Raw genomic sequence first — 19,683 nt, forward strand, 5'->3', positions numbered from 1 at the left:
AGTTATTTTGTTCAATGCCCTGTAGTCGATGCACATCCTCATGGAACCATCTTTCTTCTTGATGAATAATATCGGCGCTCCCCAATGTGATGAACTTGGACGAATAAACCCTTTCTCTAACAACTCATCTAGCTGTTTCTTTAATTCCTTCATTTCCGTCGGAGCCAAACGATAGGGAGAATTGGCTATCGGAGCTGTTCCAGGCATTAAGTCTATTCTGAATTCGACTTCTCGATTGGGTGGAATTCCTGGAAGTTCATCTGGAAAGACGTCGGGAAATTCGGATACTACAGGTACATCTTTGATTTCCTTCGGTTTTGATTCTTCTGTTACATAAGCCATGAATGCTAAGCATCCTTGGTTTAAACATCTATTAGCTTTCATCATGGAGATTATGCTAACTTGACCAGCGTCTTTGTCACCCGCGATTCGAATTGTTCGTTTATCAGGGGCTTGAAGTTCTATGGTTTTCTTATTGCAGATGATATGGGCATGGTTGTCGGATAACCAGTCCATACCTAGAACTATATCAAAGCCTGCTAAGGTCATGGGCAGTAATTGTACAGGGATGACGTAACCTGCCAACAAGATTTTTCCATTTTCTAAGGTCTCGGAAATTTTAACTATCTCACCGCTGGCCGTTTCAACGTTTATGGTTTTAATTAATTTCCTTAAAGGTTCGTTTAATAGACTACAAAATTTATAATCTATAAAACTTTGATTTGCACCATAATCAAATAAAACTCTTGCGTAAACGTTATTGACTAAAAACGTACTTGTGATGGTTTCCGATATGTCTGCGGCCTTCTTGGTGTTGAGTACAAAGGCTCGAGCATTCCCCTTCTTTCCTTCGTTCTTGGTGCCGCTTCCTCCAGCACCTCCACTCCCAACAACATTCTTCTTAGGACATTCGAAGCTAAGATGTCCCATCTCTTTGCAGTTAAAGCAAGTCATCTTGTTTTTCTAGCAATCAGCAGTGGCATGTCCTGGTTTCTTACATGTATCACAGATGATAGGTGTAGACACTGCGAACTAGCATCGACCCATATGATGCCTCTTACAAATCTTGCACAACGGGTAGTTAGAATTGAAACCACCTCTCCTCCTATCCACATCTTTTCCTTTGAAACGATTATTTCCTTTTCCTTTCTTGTCATTTGTTGAATATTTCTTCTTGTCTTCCTATTTGTTGCGGATTAAACCATTCATCAAATAACAAGCAAGCTCCATAGCGGATTCGGCTGTCTGTGGCAAATGAGACCTCACCATGTCTCTTATCTCTCTTAGTAAACCCCATATGTAGCGGGTTACCTTGTTTGATTCAGGTGTTACCAACTGTGGCACAAGCATACAGTATTCTTGAAACTTGGTATTATATTCTCTCAAATTGGTTCCAACTACCTTGTGATTTAAAAATTTGGTTTGAACTAAATCAGTTTCATGCATTGGACAATACTTTTTTCATAACCAAATCTTTAAACTCTTCCCATGTTAACTGATACATGGTCCTCCTTCCTCTTGCCATCAATAGAGTGTTCCACCACTCTAAGGCTTCCCCTTTGAACATCTGTGCCGTGTACTGAATATTTTCCTCCTCATTACATTTACTTATAATAACAATTGATTTCATCTCTTCGAGCCATCTTATGGCAGCTATGGCACCCTTGTCGCCATAAAATTCTTTTGGTCCACAATTTTTGAAATCTTTGAAAAAACAACCTTCAATTCGTAACTTCTTCTTAAAGGTTTGATGGATCTTTTCACCATTAGTTGATCCTTGATCACTTCCTTCATCTTGAGGGGTAGGATTAGGACGGGATTTGGATTTGACAGACTTACTGGGTTGTCGGTTTTCACTTTGATGGACAGATTTTTCTTTCATAGCGGGTAATAAGGTATTCATGGCATTGATCATTTCTTGCATTTTAGTTATCAACTGCTCATGGTTTCCTTAAGCAGGCTCAGTTTTCGATTGGTTGCTTTTAGCATTCGAAGCTTCCTTATTTTGGGAGGGATTACTTTGTTTCGACATTCTGAAATTATAAGAAAATTGACTCATTACTTAAAAGTTTTTATTTATCTCACAAACAGGAGTATATTATGACAGCTCCTATCACCATGAACTCTAAGAACAACGATACCATTACAATTAATACGGACTTATTCTAGAAACAATCGGTACTACAACAACGGAAAGAGGAACAAACGATAGAACCACAACAGAACAGGGAACAACGATATGGTCACAACAGAACGGGGTCTTCAATCCTTCACGTATTTCTTGATTATCTTCTTCAACTTACTACACTTGTGTAGTAACTTCCTTTCCATCTTTTTCTTTTTGCTACTATCAGTAGCCAACTTTTGCCGCAATTCATCCGTCTCATGCAGTGCCCGATCCAAATGCTCTTCCTGGGACTGAGGAATGAGACTTGGATATCCATACTGGGGCGGTGGATCACGATACCCCATCATGACTATGTCATAATGGTTTCTTGGATACTGCGGTGGTGGACTGGATTCAACTGGCATGTTGTGAAAAACTTCTGCAGCCTCTTCTTGCTGCCTGATTTCTTCTGCTTGTTCCGAGATGGTTGGTATGACACCGGTGAAAGGTGGAAAACTACCTACAAGTGCCTGGACATACGGGTCTTATGGATCATAGTGGGGGGACAGGTGAAACAACGGTTGCTGGCAGCCCATACTCGGCGGACACTCACATCATGGGTGGTTTTGCACCTCAGGGTTCATTTCATCAAGGCTCATCTCCTTTGAAACTTCTTCTTCCGGTTCTTCTTCCGGGTCTTCTTCGGATTCTTCTTCCGGTTCTTCTTCCGACTCCTCTTCAACTTCCTCTTCGGGGTCTTCTTCTGGTTCAACTTCCACATTGCTTATATTTACCTCAATTCGAATGGTCTCCGGTTGCATTACTCTCATCTTGGGTCTCCTCGATGGACCTGAAACAGAAGCATACGGAGAATCTGTAGGGTTGTGAACTGGGGTCCTTGGATCAGAGTAGATTTGCATCCAGCTTGGGGTAGCCTATTTAGGACCAGACTTAGCTGGCGCATCAATCTTCATTTTATCCGAAGGATGATCCTTTGGGGATGGCGGATCACTTGGAATGTTGATTGGCATCTGCTCCGTGCCTGGGAAGTAAATGGTTGATTCCCATATGGGACCACTGGTGTGAGGGGTCTGTCCAGGTCGAAGAAGTTAGCATAGTATTCATCACTTTGACCATCAGCAGGAACAATGGGTTTCGGATGTCCTGTTCGTCTCATCTCTTCGTAAAAGGATTCTATTATCTTCTTGAATACCGACATCTATGAAGATTAGAATGAGAAGGGATAGAAAAGATTAGAATGATAAGGGATAGGAAATAATACCAACCTATCTTATCCTTATATAATAATATAATAAATATTGAAACTTATCTCTGATCAAAGCTTAGGTATACTTATATACCTACTTCGCTAAGATCGATGGCTCTAATACCAACATTTGTCACACCCCGACTCAGGGCCTGGGCGTGTGACCCATAGTTGGTACCTTTTTTGTAAATATGTCAGAGTTTATGGTTGTAAAGCGGAAGACTTTAATTATTATATTATTATAATCAAAACCTGTGGTTTTAAAAACACCCGTTAAGTTATACAAAAATGTTTGGATATTAAAGCCATGATTTACATTATTTTAATATTAAAACATCCATTGAGCCATCAGATCTTCTAACGGCTATCCTGTGTCTCCAAATACCTATTCTTCATTACCTGTAAAACAGTTATAAAAATACGTCAGCAACACATGCTGGTGAACACGCTGACACAAAACATTTTAAGTTACTTAGTCATCCCCTCGGGTATCTTATGACCCGGCCCATCGTGGCTTAGGAAACAACCAAGTTAAATATACTATTATAAACCTCCAGTTATACTCGAAACCTCTCAGCGATACCGTAACATCGAGGTCTTAGCAACTATTCAATATACACGAGATAATCTCCTCTAGGACATTACTTAGGTCCGGCCCAACATGGCGGAGGCATTAGCAAGTGTGGTGCGGTGTGCCCACCGTCTATCCACATATGTAAGGATCCAGAAAAACGTATACAATAGCCTGAGGGCCAGTATTACTTTTGTTTATAAAGTTTTAGGGATACAATACCATGCAAATATTTAAGGCTTTGTTTTATAAAAAGTTGGACGTATTCACCTTCTTCTTGGTTGGTGTTCTCACCAATTTGTATAGCCTTGTTACCTCGGACCTATAGTACGAGAATAACGTTTTATAAGTACTAGATCAACGATCTAGCTTCAGACCTTTAGTCCGAATGCATAGCCTTTACCTTGACATTTTGTCTCTTCATAAATATAAGGACCTCTAGTCCTTTATTGTTAATCATTTATAAACCTTTGTTTCTTCTTCGTGAAGAAAAATATATTTCAAATTCTTATTAAAAGAAATATAAAATCTTTATATATAATAAAGAAGTATTATTTTATCTGTTATCTCGATTTTATAAAATCTTATTTCCACTTTATAAAATCAAGGTACGGGCTATATCCCTGACTAGGGTCTAAGCCATTTATATTATAATAATCGGGCAGAACCCCTACCTTGAATGGCTTATAACTCGAACGCTTATACTCTACTTGAACCGCACTTCTATCTGGACCGCACTTCTACTTGAAAGAAGGTCGAGAGAGAGTATTTAGGTAGGGTTATGGCACGCATTTCGAGGTAAGACTTGTCGGGATATCGCCATCTCGGGGTCGTGGCACGCTAATCGAGGTATTGTGTGTGAGTAGGAGTGTGTTGAATGAGTGAGGACCACCCCCATGGCCGGCCTATTTATAGAAAGTTTTCTGCATCTTAGCGTATCGCGAAGCTGCTTCGCGTATAGCGAAGATGCACTAGCTTCAATGAGTCGCCGCGTAGGCTTGCCACGTGTCGCCACGAGTCGTTCCTGTCTCGCCACGTGTACTGCATCTTCGCGCAACGTGGATTCTTCGCGTATCGCGAAGATGCAAAACTTTGAATCTGTTCAGTTTTAGTCCCTGATCTTTTAGTAACTTGCCATATTTTGATTTCGTCTCATCATCCAAAAATACAAAGGCGGCTCGCGGCGATGCAAAGTGCAAAGTGCGCCATCAAAGCCCCACATTACGCCCATTGCCCGAGCTCGAGCCCGTGCGCGTCGGGTGCTTCGCACCCTTCGCTAGGACTAGGGAGAGTGGTTGGCCACATAAGAACATTTCCATGGAATGTTCTCTTCTTATAAAGTGTTTTATTTTCTTTCTTCTTCCGATGTGAGATGGAGTATCCTTACTCCCATAAGCTTATTTCATTCTTTACTTTATTTTACCCATTACTTATACCATAAGTACTTTTAGTCCCTTGACTTTATTATTTGTCAAAATTTGTCTAAAATTTTCGTGATGTTACAGTTTTTTTGTTTTTTATTTATATTTTGCGTTATGATTTTTTTATTATTTCTTTTTTTTAACTTTTTTTTGGGGTTTTCTATTAAGATAAAAAAACCCTCCAAAAAATATTCAAAAATATTAATGAAAAATTCGTAACTCAAAAAATAAAAAAAAAAAGTAAAACAAAATATTTTATTCGTTGTCTCGTTAAAAAAAAAGCCTCGAGAAAATATTCCAATGAATTTACTTAAAATTCTCCACATTTTGGAAGGATTTGGAATCCCTTTATTTAAAAGAATTTGAAGAAATTGAATTCCAATTTCAATTCCAATTTTTTGAACCAAACACACCAAAATGGAATTAAGATTCCAATTCTAATGAAACAAACATGTCATATCCTGGAATTTTAATCTCAACGTCTTTGAATTCTTACGAATTCTATGAAACAAACACGCTAAGTTTATATTGCAAATTATAAAATACAGAAATTGAATTTGGGTTTCAAGGCTTGTTTTTGAAAGAGACATGAGGGTTTGTTTTAAAATCCCAACATGCTTACTTCAAACTATTTGTTATATTAAGAATTATTGGGTTTCATAAAATTATTTAATTTAATAATAAGATATTTAGGGTTATTGGGAGTTAGGAGAAGTGCTACATGTTTAAATCCTAAAACAGTATCTATAATCATTCTATAATATATATTAACGAAATTTTTAAAAGCTCTCTGGTTGCTTCCTACATTCTTTCAAGTCACCAGATTGTTTTATTTCTAAATGGAGGCTTCTCATGCATTTGACCCGAATTTAAGGGTATGGGTCTTACCAAACTCAGATAGCTCTTAAACGGGTTATAACATCTTATTAAATTAAAAATTAATCTCACTAAATATTTGATGTGAAAATCCTATAAAATAGAGATATACTAAAATTTAATATATATTTTTTTAAAAGATATATTATTTATAATTAAGAAACAATTTTATAGTAAAAAAACAAATAAGCGGGTATTGTGTCTCACCAAACCCAGATAACTTTTAAACCAGATTATAACATTTCATATATTTGTGAAACCCTTTTATCATCAAACCCTAAAAATATTATTAACTTCCTTACAATAGATAAAATTAAAATCTAAAAAAATATATATTAGAAACGAATAATGCAAAACAGCCCCCGTAATACGGGGGATAATAAGAAACAATTTTATAGTTAAGAAAAAAATAAGTGGGTCATGGGTCACCAAATCCAGATAGCTTTTAAATGTGTTATAACATATCATTTATTTGTGAAACCCATTGATCATCAAACCTTAAGTATATTATTAACTTTTCTTACAATAAAGAAAATTAAAATCCAAAACATATATATTAAAAATAAGAAAATGTAAAACAACCTCAGTAATACGGAGGATAAAACCTAGTAGATAATATATATAGCAGCGTGAGATTGGTGGGAATTAGGGTCCTTGAGTTAAGAGAAGCGCATCCTCCCTCCCTCAATGTGTTGTATATAAAAGGGTCTTTTACATATTTTCCCTTCTTAAGCACCACTAATTACATATTTCCCCAACAAAAAGAATCAATTACATATTTTTCCTTTTCATATTAAATTACCCATTTACCCCTGTTTAAAATATTTAAATTGGCGTTTTCAACTAATAAGTAATATTAAGTTAACTTAAGAAACAAACTACCTTAACCGCACAAGCCTGGGCTGGGCCTACCTCCATCCCTAGAGGAGTCGTATGAGGCGGAAGCTCCACGTACGGTTTTGAAGCTGAGCCTTTCCAGCAATGGAGCCTAGGGACTGATATGATGATTGGTTTAGGTAGGGCGACCGGCCTACTACGGGCACCTGTAGGGATTAGCGTGTGAGACCACGATCCACAAACTGATGCATGGGACACCAAGAGATCAAGAAACCAAGACCTCATCAGATCATCTTCACTAAGAGCTCAACCTAACTATTTTGTCAAGTTTCCGGCCATTTCATAACTGGCAGAAACTGCCACCGCCACCGCTCTTTCCCTCTTCATCCGACGAGTTGGAATACTTTTAACACTTTAATTCCCATCTTGAAAATAAATAAAGACTAAAATTAAATAATCTACAAACTGTGAGACCACCAAACCATTTCACCATCTTCAACAGTTGGCAATATCTCCAATGACCTCTAAAGCATCTTCAACTCCAACACCATCAACATTAATTGCGGAACCAGTTCCGGATCTAAAGTTATTCGCCTGATACAACCCCCACATCCCCTCCTCCACGCTGTTAAACCGCACTCCCCTTCCTTCGACCCTCGCCATACCGCTGTTGGTCTCGCCGCTACCGATTTCAGCAGAAACCTCTCCCTTACTAACATCCACACACTTTCCTTTGAATCACTGTTTCCCTCCACCTATCTAACCAGAATCATTGATTCAAATCTGAAAAACAAGCTAACCTTGACTGTGACATTCGTCAATTTTCGATTCGGATTTGTATTTGTAAACCCGACCCGTTGGGTCATTTCGATGTATTATTTATCATTAATAAAGTATTCCCGACATTTATCGTTCAATGTTATGTATCGTTGTTGTTCAATTGCTTATAAAATTCCGAGCTTTAAACGTTAATCGAGCCGTGCGGATTAAATGCGTAAATTATCCAAAACCAAAAATTATATAATTCAATTATAAAAGTCCAAGGTTAATAATGAAAAATTCAAATAACAATCTTAAGCTTAAATGTTTATGAAACTTCAAGGGTCCTAAGTGAAAAATATTTAAATTATAATATATTATTGTATAGGGATTACTCCATAGAATAGTAACCAGGTTTCTAAATTGTTTCAATCAAGTCACTCATAAATCTTTTGTTCCAATCAGGTCACTAAAGTGTTATTTTTGTTCCAATCTTAGATATTTTACCAGCATATCAGGTAATCTAGGTTTTTTTTCATTTTTAAATTAATTAAATAAATATAATATAGAAGACCGATACACAATTACAACTTCCATCTTCAAACCCTACCAGCCCTAGTACCATCGTCTTATTCAATCGATCATCTTTACATACATCAAGAACACATCTTTATCAATATTGATGTCGAATCAAGAACCAGATTTAACAACTAGTGTTGAGGAGGAAGTCGACATATCCAACAACGATCACAACATGGCTTCAGTACCAATCGAACAAGAGGTGTGTTTATTTTACCTTTACTTCTTAATACGTGCACGCCAACTGCTCGATAAATGGTCGATGTGAGACTTGCGTCATTTTTGTGCACGCCAACTGCTCGATAAAATGCCAATGTGACCCGGAACCACACCGGAACCGGAACCGTTTACATGAAATTATGAAACCCGGAACCGGACCATTTGCAAATGGGCCGGTCCGGGTTTTGAAACGGTTTGCACCACACCCCGTTTTGCATGCATAAATGGTTTATTCAATGAAGCAACCTGCATATGAACATTCTGTTGGAAATTTTGGTCTACAAATGCAGGTTACTACATATGCACGTTCTTCACTTGTTGTTAACACGCATGCACGAATCGTTTATTTAATGGATGAGCAAATTCGGTACCGGTACTGATACTGAAATTGGTACCGATTTGGGTTGATTACTTGTCCAACTTGAGTAAAATTAGTTGATAATGTTAACCCGGTACAAGAGTAACTATTTATGCACTAATTTGTTTAATATTAACCAAGTTGTTTAATATTAATATGGGTCGGCTAAAAATGAGTAGAAATCTTACTTGAACCGGTTCATTCAAGCTCAAAGTAGAGTCAGCAACAAGGATATATATCACAGAACTCTTATTTTTAACCACTTTATTCAAACCAACTGTATTGTAGTTGTTTCACCACATTTTTTTAACAGAATATTAAAAAGTGTATGTGTATAAACAAGTTTAAAAATATGTAGCTAGATACAAAAAGAAAGTCTAAAATGACACCTCTATACATTACTAAACGTGCACTATATATAAACCAGCTTGCTGATTCATTTTCATCAGTACACACAAGTACACAAAAAGAAGCAAAACACACACACATTTTAAAAACTTGTTTCGTCCATTTAAAAACCATAAATTTACTTTGTCAGGTGAACTTAGAAGATACTATACGTGATAATGATGATGTTGATGTTCATGATCCTTTCTTGGATTTACTTTGTTTTGACAACGATGATGGGGATAAAGTTGATCTTAGTTCTGTTGAAGATTGGAGTGGAAGTGAACAAGACTATGAAAAGGATGTTGAGGATGAAGATTATGAGGATGTAGATGTTGTGTATCCTTGGTATGTTCCTAATCTGGATTGGAAATTGGCAAAGCCCGTTGTGTCAATGAAATTTGAGAGTCCCGGCGTAACTGAAAGACATGCTAACTGATTATGGTGTTGCAAATGGTCACCAATTAGTGTTCACGGTAAACGGCCACAATAGGTTGTTAGTAAGATGCAAGACCAACGAAATTGAAGACGACGTGAATGGGGGGAAAAAGAATGTGTGGAAGTGTCCATTTAGGCTTTGGGCCTCTAGGATTAAAGATGATGATTCTTTTCAAATAAAATCACTAAATGATAAGCATGCATGCTCAAGGAAGTTTTATTTGGGTTCGCTTGTTACATATACTTGGATTGCAAGACGATTTTTCAAACAAATAATTCAAAATCCCGAAATTAGTTATTGGAAAATACAAGAAGATATCCTAAAAAAGTACCAGTGCAAAGTGAGTCCTGGTCAATGTGGTAGAGCAAGAGATAGGTATTGAATGACTATGAGGGTGGGTTGAAATAGCATTATGCAAGACTTTCAGATTATCAAGCAGAGATATTGGAAACAAACCCGGAGAGTACTGTGAAGATGGTCGTGGAAACGATGCCAAATGGAGAAGTTTATTTTAGTGGTTACTATATTTGTTTTAAAGCTGTTGAAGATGGGTGGATCAGTGGTTGTAGGAAAGTTATTTGTTTAGATGGATGTTTTCTGAAAAATCATGGTCAGTTACTCTCGGTTATTGGAAGAGACGCGAATAATCATATTTTTTCTTTGGCATGGGCTGTTGTGTCTGTTGAGAATAAAGAAAACTGGAAATGGTTTCTTAATCTATTGCGGGTTGACAGAGAAATGAAAGGTGGACTTGGACTAACTCTAATTTCCGATCAACATAAGGCACTTTGTACTTATTACACACCTATCTATATGTTGTTTATAACTTCTATGTTATGTTTTTGTATTGAATAGGGAATTATAGAGGGCGTAAAGGATGTATTTCCAAATGCCGAGCACAGGCAGTGTACAAGACACATTTATGCTAACTTTATAAAGAAATTTCGTGGGCTTTAATCTAAAAATTTGTTTTGGGCTGCTGCAAAGTCCACTAGTAAGCAATGGTTTGAAAGGCGTATGGAAGAGTTGAAAACCAGTAGTAAGGGTGCGTATGATCATCTTATGGAAAGAAATCCGATTACTTGGTCAATAGATTTTTTTGAAGTTGGTAGGGCATATGATGCATTTGAGAATGGAATGAGTGAAAGCTTTAATTCGCGCATACGAACCGCACGAAGGAAGCCCATTATCAGTATGTTAGAATATATTAGAAGATTTGTGATGCATAGAATGTTCTTAATGGCGAAAAAATTTGAACATGAAGTCTGCCCTATAATCAGAAAAAAACTAGAAGATATTAAAAAGAAACAAAGGTAATGGTTATATTTTTATCTTTTTCTTATATTGTAATGAATTTTAATACACTTTTGGGTTGATGATGTAGGCGCTATGAAGTTACTCCCAGCGGTAACGACATATTTGAAGTAAGGAGTGAAGAAAATGCATATGTAGTGAAGATTCGGGAACAAACTTGCACGTGCAGGTCATGGAAATTGTCAGGCATCCCCTGTGTTCATAGGTAGCTGCTTTAGGGTTCATCAACGTAAACCCAGAAACTTATGTCAACAAGTGGTTTACAAAAGGCATGTTTAAGGAAGCATATAAACATTGTATCAAACCGTTGAAAGGAAGTATGCATTGGCCTAACACAGATGATATTAAACCCCTACCTCCAAAGAAAGATGAATGCCCGGTAGACCGTCAGTGAAAAGGAAAAGAGACCCTTTAGAGAAAGAAAGGAAGAACAAAAAAAAAGAAGAACAAAAAAGTTGGAACTGTAAGAAAGGTGACTTGTCAAAACTGTAAAGAAACTGGACATAACATGAGGTCTTGCACGAAGGAGAAAAAAAATCCACAACCAAAGGTGGCAAGAGCAGAAGGTAGAAATAAAAAAGAAGAGTCAAGAAGTGTGAGCCGCGAGGGGGTAGAGTAGGTGATTATACTCAGTTGGACACATTTTTGGTGTATTTAGTCTCTGTTTGTGGGGTATTTGGGGTATTTTTGACCCATTTGGCCTTATCAGAATCGTTTGGATTTATTTTGGTTTATTTTGACATGCTAAGGTTTTTGGTGTAATTTGAACGTTTGAGCATTTAAGATGTTTACTTTGGTTTATTTTGATATGGTAAAGTTGAAATTTTATAATTGTTTAATCATGTTATTGTATAACAATATAATTAAAAGGGTCATGATTTTTCATATTTTTGTTAAAAAATTGATATTGTTTATCAAAGGTTGTAAAATTTATAGAGAAAGTGTTGTTTTTTTGCCATTAATTTTTTTTTTAACATTTTCGCAATTTTTTAAAATTTTCTCAAATTATTGCAATATTTCGAAATATTTTTTTGCAAATTTTTGGAATTTTAAAATTATTTTTCATAATTTTTACTAATTTTCGCAACCTTTAAAAATTATTATGCATGTCAAATTAATTTAAAAATAAAAAAAACCTAGATTACCTGCTATGCAGGTAAAATATCTAGAATTTAAACAAAAATGAAACTTTAGTGACCTAATTGGAACAAAAGATTTTATAAGTGACTTGATTGGAACAATTTAGAAACCTGGTTACTAGTCTATGGAGTAATCCCTAATATATATAACCCTACCCCCCGTCCCCGTAGCCCGTTTTTCCGACGGGCCTCCGGCCGCCGAAATCCGGCGCCGGAGGTGGCCGTCACCCCCTTTAAACACGTTTTTAATCCAATAAATTCATAAATTAATCAATAAACGTCGATATTATATCTTAATCAACTTATTAATTATATTATAACAAACTAAAACCCGCGAATCAATCCCAAAGTCTTCGCCGGAATTACGGAAAAGTCAAATTAATGACATTAACGCGTATACGCTCCCCTAAGTAGTATAAATAGGGACCTAAGCTTCATTACAACTCACTCATTCCAAACTTAACGGTTTCGTTTTCCGACAACCGGGTCTCGGCCAAAACAACACCATTCAAGGTAATTGTTATGTGCATTTGATTAGTTTTGATCCAACAAAGAAAACCCCTAAAGTAATTTTAACAAACAATAAACATAAGCATCGAATTGAAATTAGGGTTCTTGAGATGAAGAAGATGAACTTATCAGTTATTATACATTTTATTTCTTATACCTTAACTGATTTACTTGCTAGTCCAACTGGTTAACTCATTACATTGTAAAACATGAGACCCGGGTTTCGAACCCGGGTCAAGCGCTTCTCTTTTTTTATTAAACCTGCATTGTTATTATTATTGATAATTAAAATCATTAGAAACTGTTATTATAAACATAAACGAATGTTCCACCTAGCACAACTGGTTAATGCACGAACCTTATAACCTCAAGAACCCGGGTCAGACACGCTTATATATATATATATTATTTATTTAATATCAGTTTATTAATAATTAATAAATCATTTTAATCAATTAAAAATTAAAATAAATTTATAAAAACCTTCTTAAAGTAAATAAAAATTTTGTAAATTAATTATAAAATATATATCACCATTTCACACTTAAAAAACTGAGTTTCTCGTTTTGGTAAACAATAACTAAAAATCGTCTACTAATTTTAACGTAAACTTTAATTTACTAAAAATCGTTTCGTTAATGCAATAATTATATTTACGACTTATAAACAATAGTTCAAGTATTTCGAATGTTTAAACTTCATATTCCCGCCATCAGAATACTTAAATCATATTAATAAACGAGTTGCCGTTAAAGCATAAATAACTATATAATAATCAAAAATATAAAAATAATATAAAATATTCCTTACAAGTAATACAATAAATAATCCCGTACGATTATCGATTAAGTCTCGTTTTACTCAATTTAGTTAGTGCGGATCGTTTGTTTCTGCTTTCGTGACGCATTCGGTTGTTTGCCATTTTTCAACGCTTTCGAGTTCTCCTTTTTGCTTCAATACCTAGGATGAGTTTTCACAACCCCTTTTTAAATGTTTTCATATTTTGGGGTACCATATGTATCTTTTATTAAACTTCAAGATTTACAACTTTGCTTACAAACTACAACTCATATCATGGACTTGTATACTTACTTGCTTATTTATTATATAAGTGGATTTCAAGTGGTTGCCTCAATAAGTATAATCATACGCCCCCCTTTGTACTCAGGTCCATTTGTATCGGGTGGAAAAGGGACCTCATATCCAAGTACATTGGTAGCCCCAACTGGAAAGGACCTTCATTTGTTCTTTACACTCAGGTCCATTGCATCGAGTGTAAAGAACCCTTACTTGCGCATTTTACAAGTTTTCATGAAAATTGTATGGTTTTTACGTAGTATATCAAACTGTGGAAATCTCACCAGCTATATTTATAGCTGACCATATTTTATTACATATGTTACAGGTACCGTGATTAGAGATTGAAGTATTGAAGACGCTTAGTTTATTTAGGGTATTCAAATAAACGGATTACTATTATTGTTTATCTTTGATTTGGATGTACTTGTTTACTTTGGAACTTGTGTTACATGATTTTTGGAATGAATTAATGTTATTATTGTCACCAAATAGTGTCACGTGTGTTTGAACAATTTGTACGCCACACTCGGACGTTTCCACTTAAGCCGGGGTGTTACATTGACTATGGTGGTGTCGCCAGAGATGAGATCAAGCAAACTGTTGAAACGAGAGGTGGTGGTCGTCGGAGATGAGATCGAGCAAACCATTGACAAGAGATAGTGGTGGACTGTGTGTAGCGGTGGTGGTGGGTTGTGTGCGGTTGTCTCGCCGGAAGTTGAGGTCTTGCCGGAGTTGACATAGGTGATGGTGGGGCTGCCAAAGTGCAGATGGAAGAAAGATGTATAATTTCTATACTTTTATTCTTTCTTTTATTAAACAAAGGGCAAAGTAGTAAATCAATAGGTTAATTATAATAATATGGATAAATATGTGATATATATTTGTTAAGAAGGGAAAATATGTAATTAACTTTTTGGTATTTAGAAAGAAGATATATGTAAATGTCCCTATATAAAAGCTAGTCTTGTACACCAAAGTACCAACCCTCTTGAAATTTGAATTCCATATGCAATTTCATGATTAAACTCTCCACCTCACGACCAGTGAATCAACCATTGATGAATTGTAATTTTGTTTTTCGCATGGAAATTCTTTACATCAAGCAAATACAAGTAACAGTTAGGATAACATGTATTTGATCTCTTTACATTCTCTATGACTATTTGTTCTATTTTCGGTAAAAAAAAATTAATCAAGTTAAACTATTAGTATTTAGAGGTGCACAAACCGGTTTTTTAACCTAAACCAGTTTCGGTTTAAATTGAACATGTTTTATGTCAGCGTAGTCACAACCAGTTTTGTACTAAACCGGTTAGAAACCTGTTGTGAATCAAGACCCGGGCCCATCGAATACAGGTCAAGCCCCACTTAGAAGAGGGAAACGGATCCGGGATACACCAAGAGCATGGAAAGATTTTGTCATGTAGCGTAAGGGCATGAGTGCAATGGATTTTATAATGGGTAGGCTACTATGAGTTGGTCATGAAAATTGTAATGAATTGAGTCTTTCTCTCTCATCTCACCATTTTGCTTGCTTTCTGTATTCCCATCTCCTTCTTATTTTGAATAATAAATCCACCCTATTTTACTTGATTATTGTGTCTCTTGATTGCCAATTTAATTTCACTCCAAAACCGAACCGAAAAACCAATTTGGGTTGGTTCCAAACCGGTTTGTCTTAATCGGTTTAAAACTAGTTTTGAGGCTGTGAATTTGAAAAAAATCACTGAGTAATAGAGGTGGGCATAAAAACGGTTAACCGAACCGACCCGAAAACTGAACCGATTTAAAACTGATTTTACCAAAACTGGTTTGAACTGCTATAAACCAAACCGGTTTGGAGTTTTTTTAGCTATAACTAGTTTAAACCCGACTGTTAAGAACCGGTTACATAAAACCCGGTTATAAACCCGTTTGCCTAGATGCGTGTTGCAAAATTCATTATTAGCTTAAATGTTCATTTATAGATCAATCCATTAAGTGCATGGTATTCTTTTGAAATTTTAAGTCAATTAATTTTGTCATTTTAAAATAGAATGCCGGTTTGATGCATTTATTGCTCAAATGGATTTAATGAGCAAATGGAAAGTCGTCCGACTCATTTATGCCAATAAATGTACAGTTGTCACGCCATTTAGGTTAAAAAAAACAGTTTGTGCACTTCTACCGAGTAATAAATGGCATGACAACTGTATATTTATTTGCAGAAACGAGTAAAAGGACTTTCCGTTCGTGCATTAAAATCAAGACGAGCAATAATAATAGACATTATTTGCAGAAACTTCCACTAGCGACTTTCTATTTTCAGCTGATATAATCTTCTTCAAAATTTAATGACTTACAAATTTGAACATAATATCATGCATTAAATGAATTAGGCTATAAATGGACATTTAAGCTAATAATGAATTTTGCAACGCACTTATAGGCAAACCGGTTCTTAAAAGTCAGGTTTAAACCGATAATAGCTAGAAAAAACTTCAAACCGGTTCAGTCTGTAGCTATTCAAAACCGGTTTTGATAAAAATTAGTTTAAAACCGGTTAGTTACAATTAACTTTTCAAATCGGTTCGGTTAACCTATTTTTATACCCACCTCTATTGTAATGTGTTAAATCATTTGAATACCACACTCTTATCTATGCTTTTGAAGTGTGAACAAATAAACTATTTAAGACGTCATATAATTTGACTATTTAAGACAAGTCATTATTCTCACAATTATTTATGTAAAGGTGCACAAATCGGTTTTAAAACTCAAAACCGATTTGGGTTGAAACTAGTTCGGTTTGGTCGACAAAAGTCAATCGGTTTATAATCAGTTTTGGTTCGGGCTGAAACCAATTTCATACCATGTTACGATCGGTTTCGGTTCGGGTTTTAATCGGTCAAACGGTTTGTAACCGATTTCGAAGTAGAAAATTACAAATCAATTCCAGAACTATTTCGAACAATTCCAATCCAGTTTCTACTTAATCGGTTTCAAACAGGTTCAATTTCGGTCCGATTTTCAGGACAGATCGATTAGCCGGTTTATGCCCACCTCTACAGTTACGCAGTGTAATATTTATTATAGGAGAAATTACTATAGTTACCAAAACATTAGGTTTTTAGTCAAACTTGGTATACAAAGCTCGAGCCAAGTTTTATCATCAACTAGACAAAATTACAAATTTTGTTCTTTAAACATAGCTGATTTACGGAACACGTACTTTAAAAAGTTTACTTTCAGGCGGTGTCCTTTACAGGACATGTTTATTTGATTTTCGTCCTTTTAACTAACGGTCATCCAAAAACCCAGTTAAACGGTATCATGTGAAAGACATGTGAGGGCAACAAGGTAACTTCCATCTCTTATTATTAATAAATAATATATGTGAATTATCATGTAAAAACAAAAATAAATGGGTTCCCTAACTTTTATTCTCCAAACATCAAACAATGTTATCATCATCTTCATCTCAACCCCATCATCTTCAACCCATAATCATCTTCATCTCCGGCCGCCGCCAACCATTTCGAAACAACCACCGCCGCCAACAAGCACTATCACCACCACCGAAAATCAACAGCAGCAGCAACTCAACCAACGCTCATCTCCGGCCACCGTCGAAAACTGCCACAATCAAAAACCGCCACGGGCGACATCTTCTTTATCCAGCATATGATTCCCCCCACCACCGTTCTAGCCAGAAAAACAAAGACAGGTTAGTTTCCGCCGTCGATTTATGAGATCGGCACCACCGGAAAAACGAAGATGGGATGAACACGGAGGTGGTTGTGGGTTCCGGCGATGGTTGCAAGGGTGAAGCAGGCTTTGAGATCCGGTACCGGCCCCTGGGTGGGGTTTGCATCCGCCGTATGGTTCGAAGTCGATGTCGACACTGCTACCGTTTTTTTAATATACTTCGATTCTCTTAAATCAATTGTTGGGGTTTGACAACAACTTCCAGTTTTGGGTGTTCTCTTAAATCATTGTTGGGTGTTGAAAGTTGGAGAGGTTTTGCGGACGTGCCGTGATCATTACAATACGATGGCTAGCCCGTGGTTGTGCTGACAGTTGGTGAGGAAGCTAAGGTTAGTGATCATTACAATACGATGGCTAGACCGTGGTTGTGGTGACAGTTGGTGAGGAAGCTAAGGTTACAAGAGGTGGTTGGTGAGGAAGCTAAGGTTACAAGAGGTGGGGGCTTGTAATTTTAGGTTTTTTTTTTTTAATAATTAGGTGAAAGTTTAATTACAAAATTGCCCATCACGTGCAGCTCACATGATACCACTTAACTGGGTTTTTGGATGTCCGTTAGTTAAAGGACGAAAACCAAATAAACATCTTGTAAATGACATCACCTGAAAGTAAACCTTTTAAAGGACATGATCCATAAATCCGCTATGTTTAAAGGACAAAATTTGTATTTCTGTCCATCAACTATTATCAAGTGGAGTTCAGTTGTCAACTAATATCAAGAGTTCAATTATCAACTAAGATCAATAAGATCTGCTTGATTTAGGCTTCACAGCAAGGTAATTATGAGTAGCTCACAACTCTTTTACATTGCTCAACAACTTACTTTTAACACAAGACAGAATTCCTTTATTAACCAAGACCATATCTAAGCTCAAGTTTATTTAAACTGGACTTAGTTCTGCAGTGAGAGGATTTTGGGCAACTCATGGTAGGCTAAACATACTGAATGCACTTTGGACCTTAACAAGAAGAAAGGCTCAAAATTTGAGTAAACTAAACCAAGCTTTGATCAACTAAACCATTTAACAATCCTACACCTAGCTAGACTAACAAACTATCATGAACATGAATAGCGTAACTAGATTCAAGTTCTTGAAAGCAATGGTTAACAAGAATATAAATAATGTAAAGACCAAAACCAAAACTCTCACTTTGTTCCCCAAAAAACACTATGTCAAAATCACAAGTCCAATAATAAAATCTCAAGTACAACAAAAACAGAACACATAATTCAACAGGTTCCAAAAGTTGTAAATGAAGCCTTACATGTTGCAGATAGAAACCTAATCAAACAAACTGAATCCCATATCATCATCACTCTCTTCCTTCGCCTCTTCCTAAAAAATCCCCAAAATCAAAATTAGGTCACAAAAATCAAAAACCTATGCAGTCAATATTAGTAGGTATGAACAAATTGCTTACCTTCTTCTCTTCAGCCGCGGGAGCATCGGCAGCCGGAGCACCACCACCGGCAGCCGGAGCAGCAACTGCAACGGCCGCACCACCACCGGCGGCACCGGCGTTCAAGATTAGGTCATCGAGATTCTTCTTCTCGCACAATTTGGCAAAGAGACCAGGCCAGTAAGAGTCAATGCTTACATTCGCTGCGCTTACAAGCGTAGCGATCTTCTCGGGCTGAAAACACAAGGAAATGAAATGAAAATCAGATAGAAGAAAACAAAACGAATGAGGCAAGAAACAAGTGCTTGGATTTACAGTGATTGCGATGCCGTCATCGTAAAGGATCAAGGAAGCGTAGGTACAGGCAAGCTCGCTAACCGCCATTGAACTGATGGATGGATTGCTGCTGTGCTGTGCGGCGTTACGAATTATATGAGGTTAAGGGTTGAAGACGAGACAAAGTGTGGTTTATATAGGGTTGAGAATTAGGGTCATGTCATGGCATGTGCTTGCTAATTACTACAACTGGAGTTAGCATTTTGGAAGCCCAATAAACTTTTTCGGCCCAACTCCACTTTTGCATGTTTCTTTTTTTTTCTTTCCGGGTAAAGTGCTAAAATCGTCTCCAAGATTTGTTTAGTTATGCGACTTTCGCTTAAAATTTTGTTTTTGTGT

General features: G+C 36.4%; 1 protein-coding gene across 1 annotated transcript; it reads right to left on the reverse strand.

Annotated features, from left to right (window-relative positions):
* Positions 1–18,835: 18,835 nt before the first annotated feature.
* Positions 18,836–19,424, reverse strand: LOC143579622 (uncharacterized). Its single transcript, XM_077062873.1, has 3 exons — positions 19,324–19,424; positions 19,030–19,242; positions 18,836–18,944 (listed from the first exon to the last, which is right to left on the reverse strand). Exons 1-3 carry the CDS (start codon positions 19,390–19,392, stop codon positions 18,891–18,893), a joined length of 336 nt encoding a protein of 111 aa, XP_076918988.1. The 5' UTR covers positions 19,393–19,424; the 3' UTR covers positions 18,836–18,890.
* Positions 19,425–19,683: the final 259 nt, after the last annotated feature.

This window comes from Bidens hawaiensis, unplaced genomic scaffold (genome assembly GCF_021521415.1).
Source record: "Bidens hawaiensis isolate Kalapana, Puna unplaced genomic scaffold, B.hawaiensis_p1.1 tig00001463_1, whole genome shotgun sequence".
NCBI classification, from domain to species: Eukaryota; Viridiplantae; Streptophyta; class Magnoliopsida; order Asterales; family Asteraceae; genus Bidens; species Bidens hawaiensis.

What these genes read in the sequence shown, in the direction of transcription:
- LOC143579622 (XM_077062873.1), bottom strand. Translation starts at nt 19,392, where the DNA reads ATGGCGGTTAGCGAGCTTGCCTGTACCTACGCTTCCTTGATCCTTTAC. An exon ending in ATGACGGCATCGCAATCACT is followed by an intron (nt 19,243 to 19,323) that starts GTAAATCCAAGC and finishes TTGTGTTTTCAG; the next exon opens with CCCGAGAAGATCGCTACGCT. An exon ending in CCGCGGCTGAAGAGAAGAAG is followed by an intron (nt 18,945 to 19,029) that starts GTAAGCAATTTG and finishes GGGATTTTTTAG; the next exon opens with GAAGAGGCGAAGGAAGAGAG.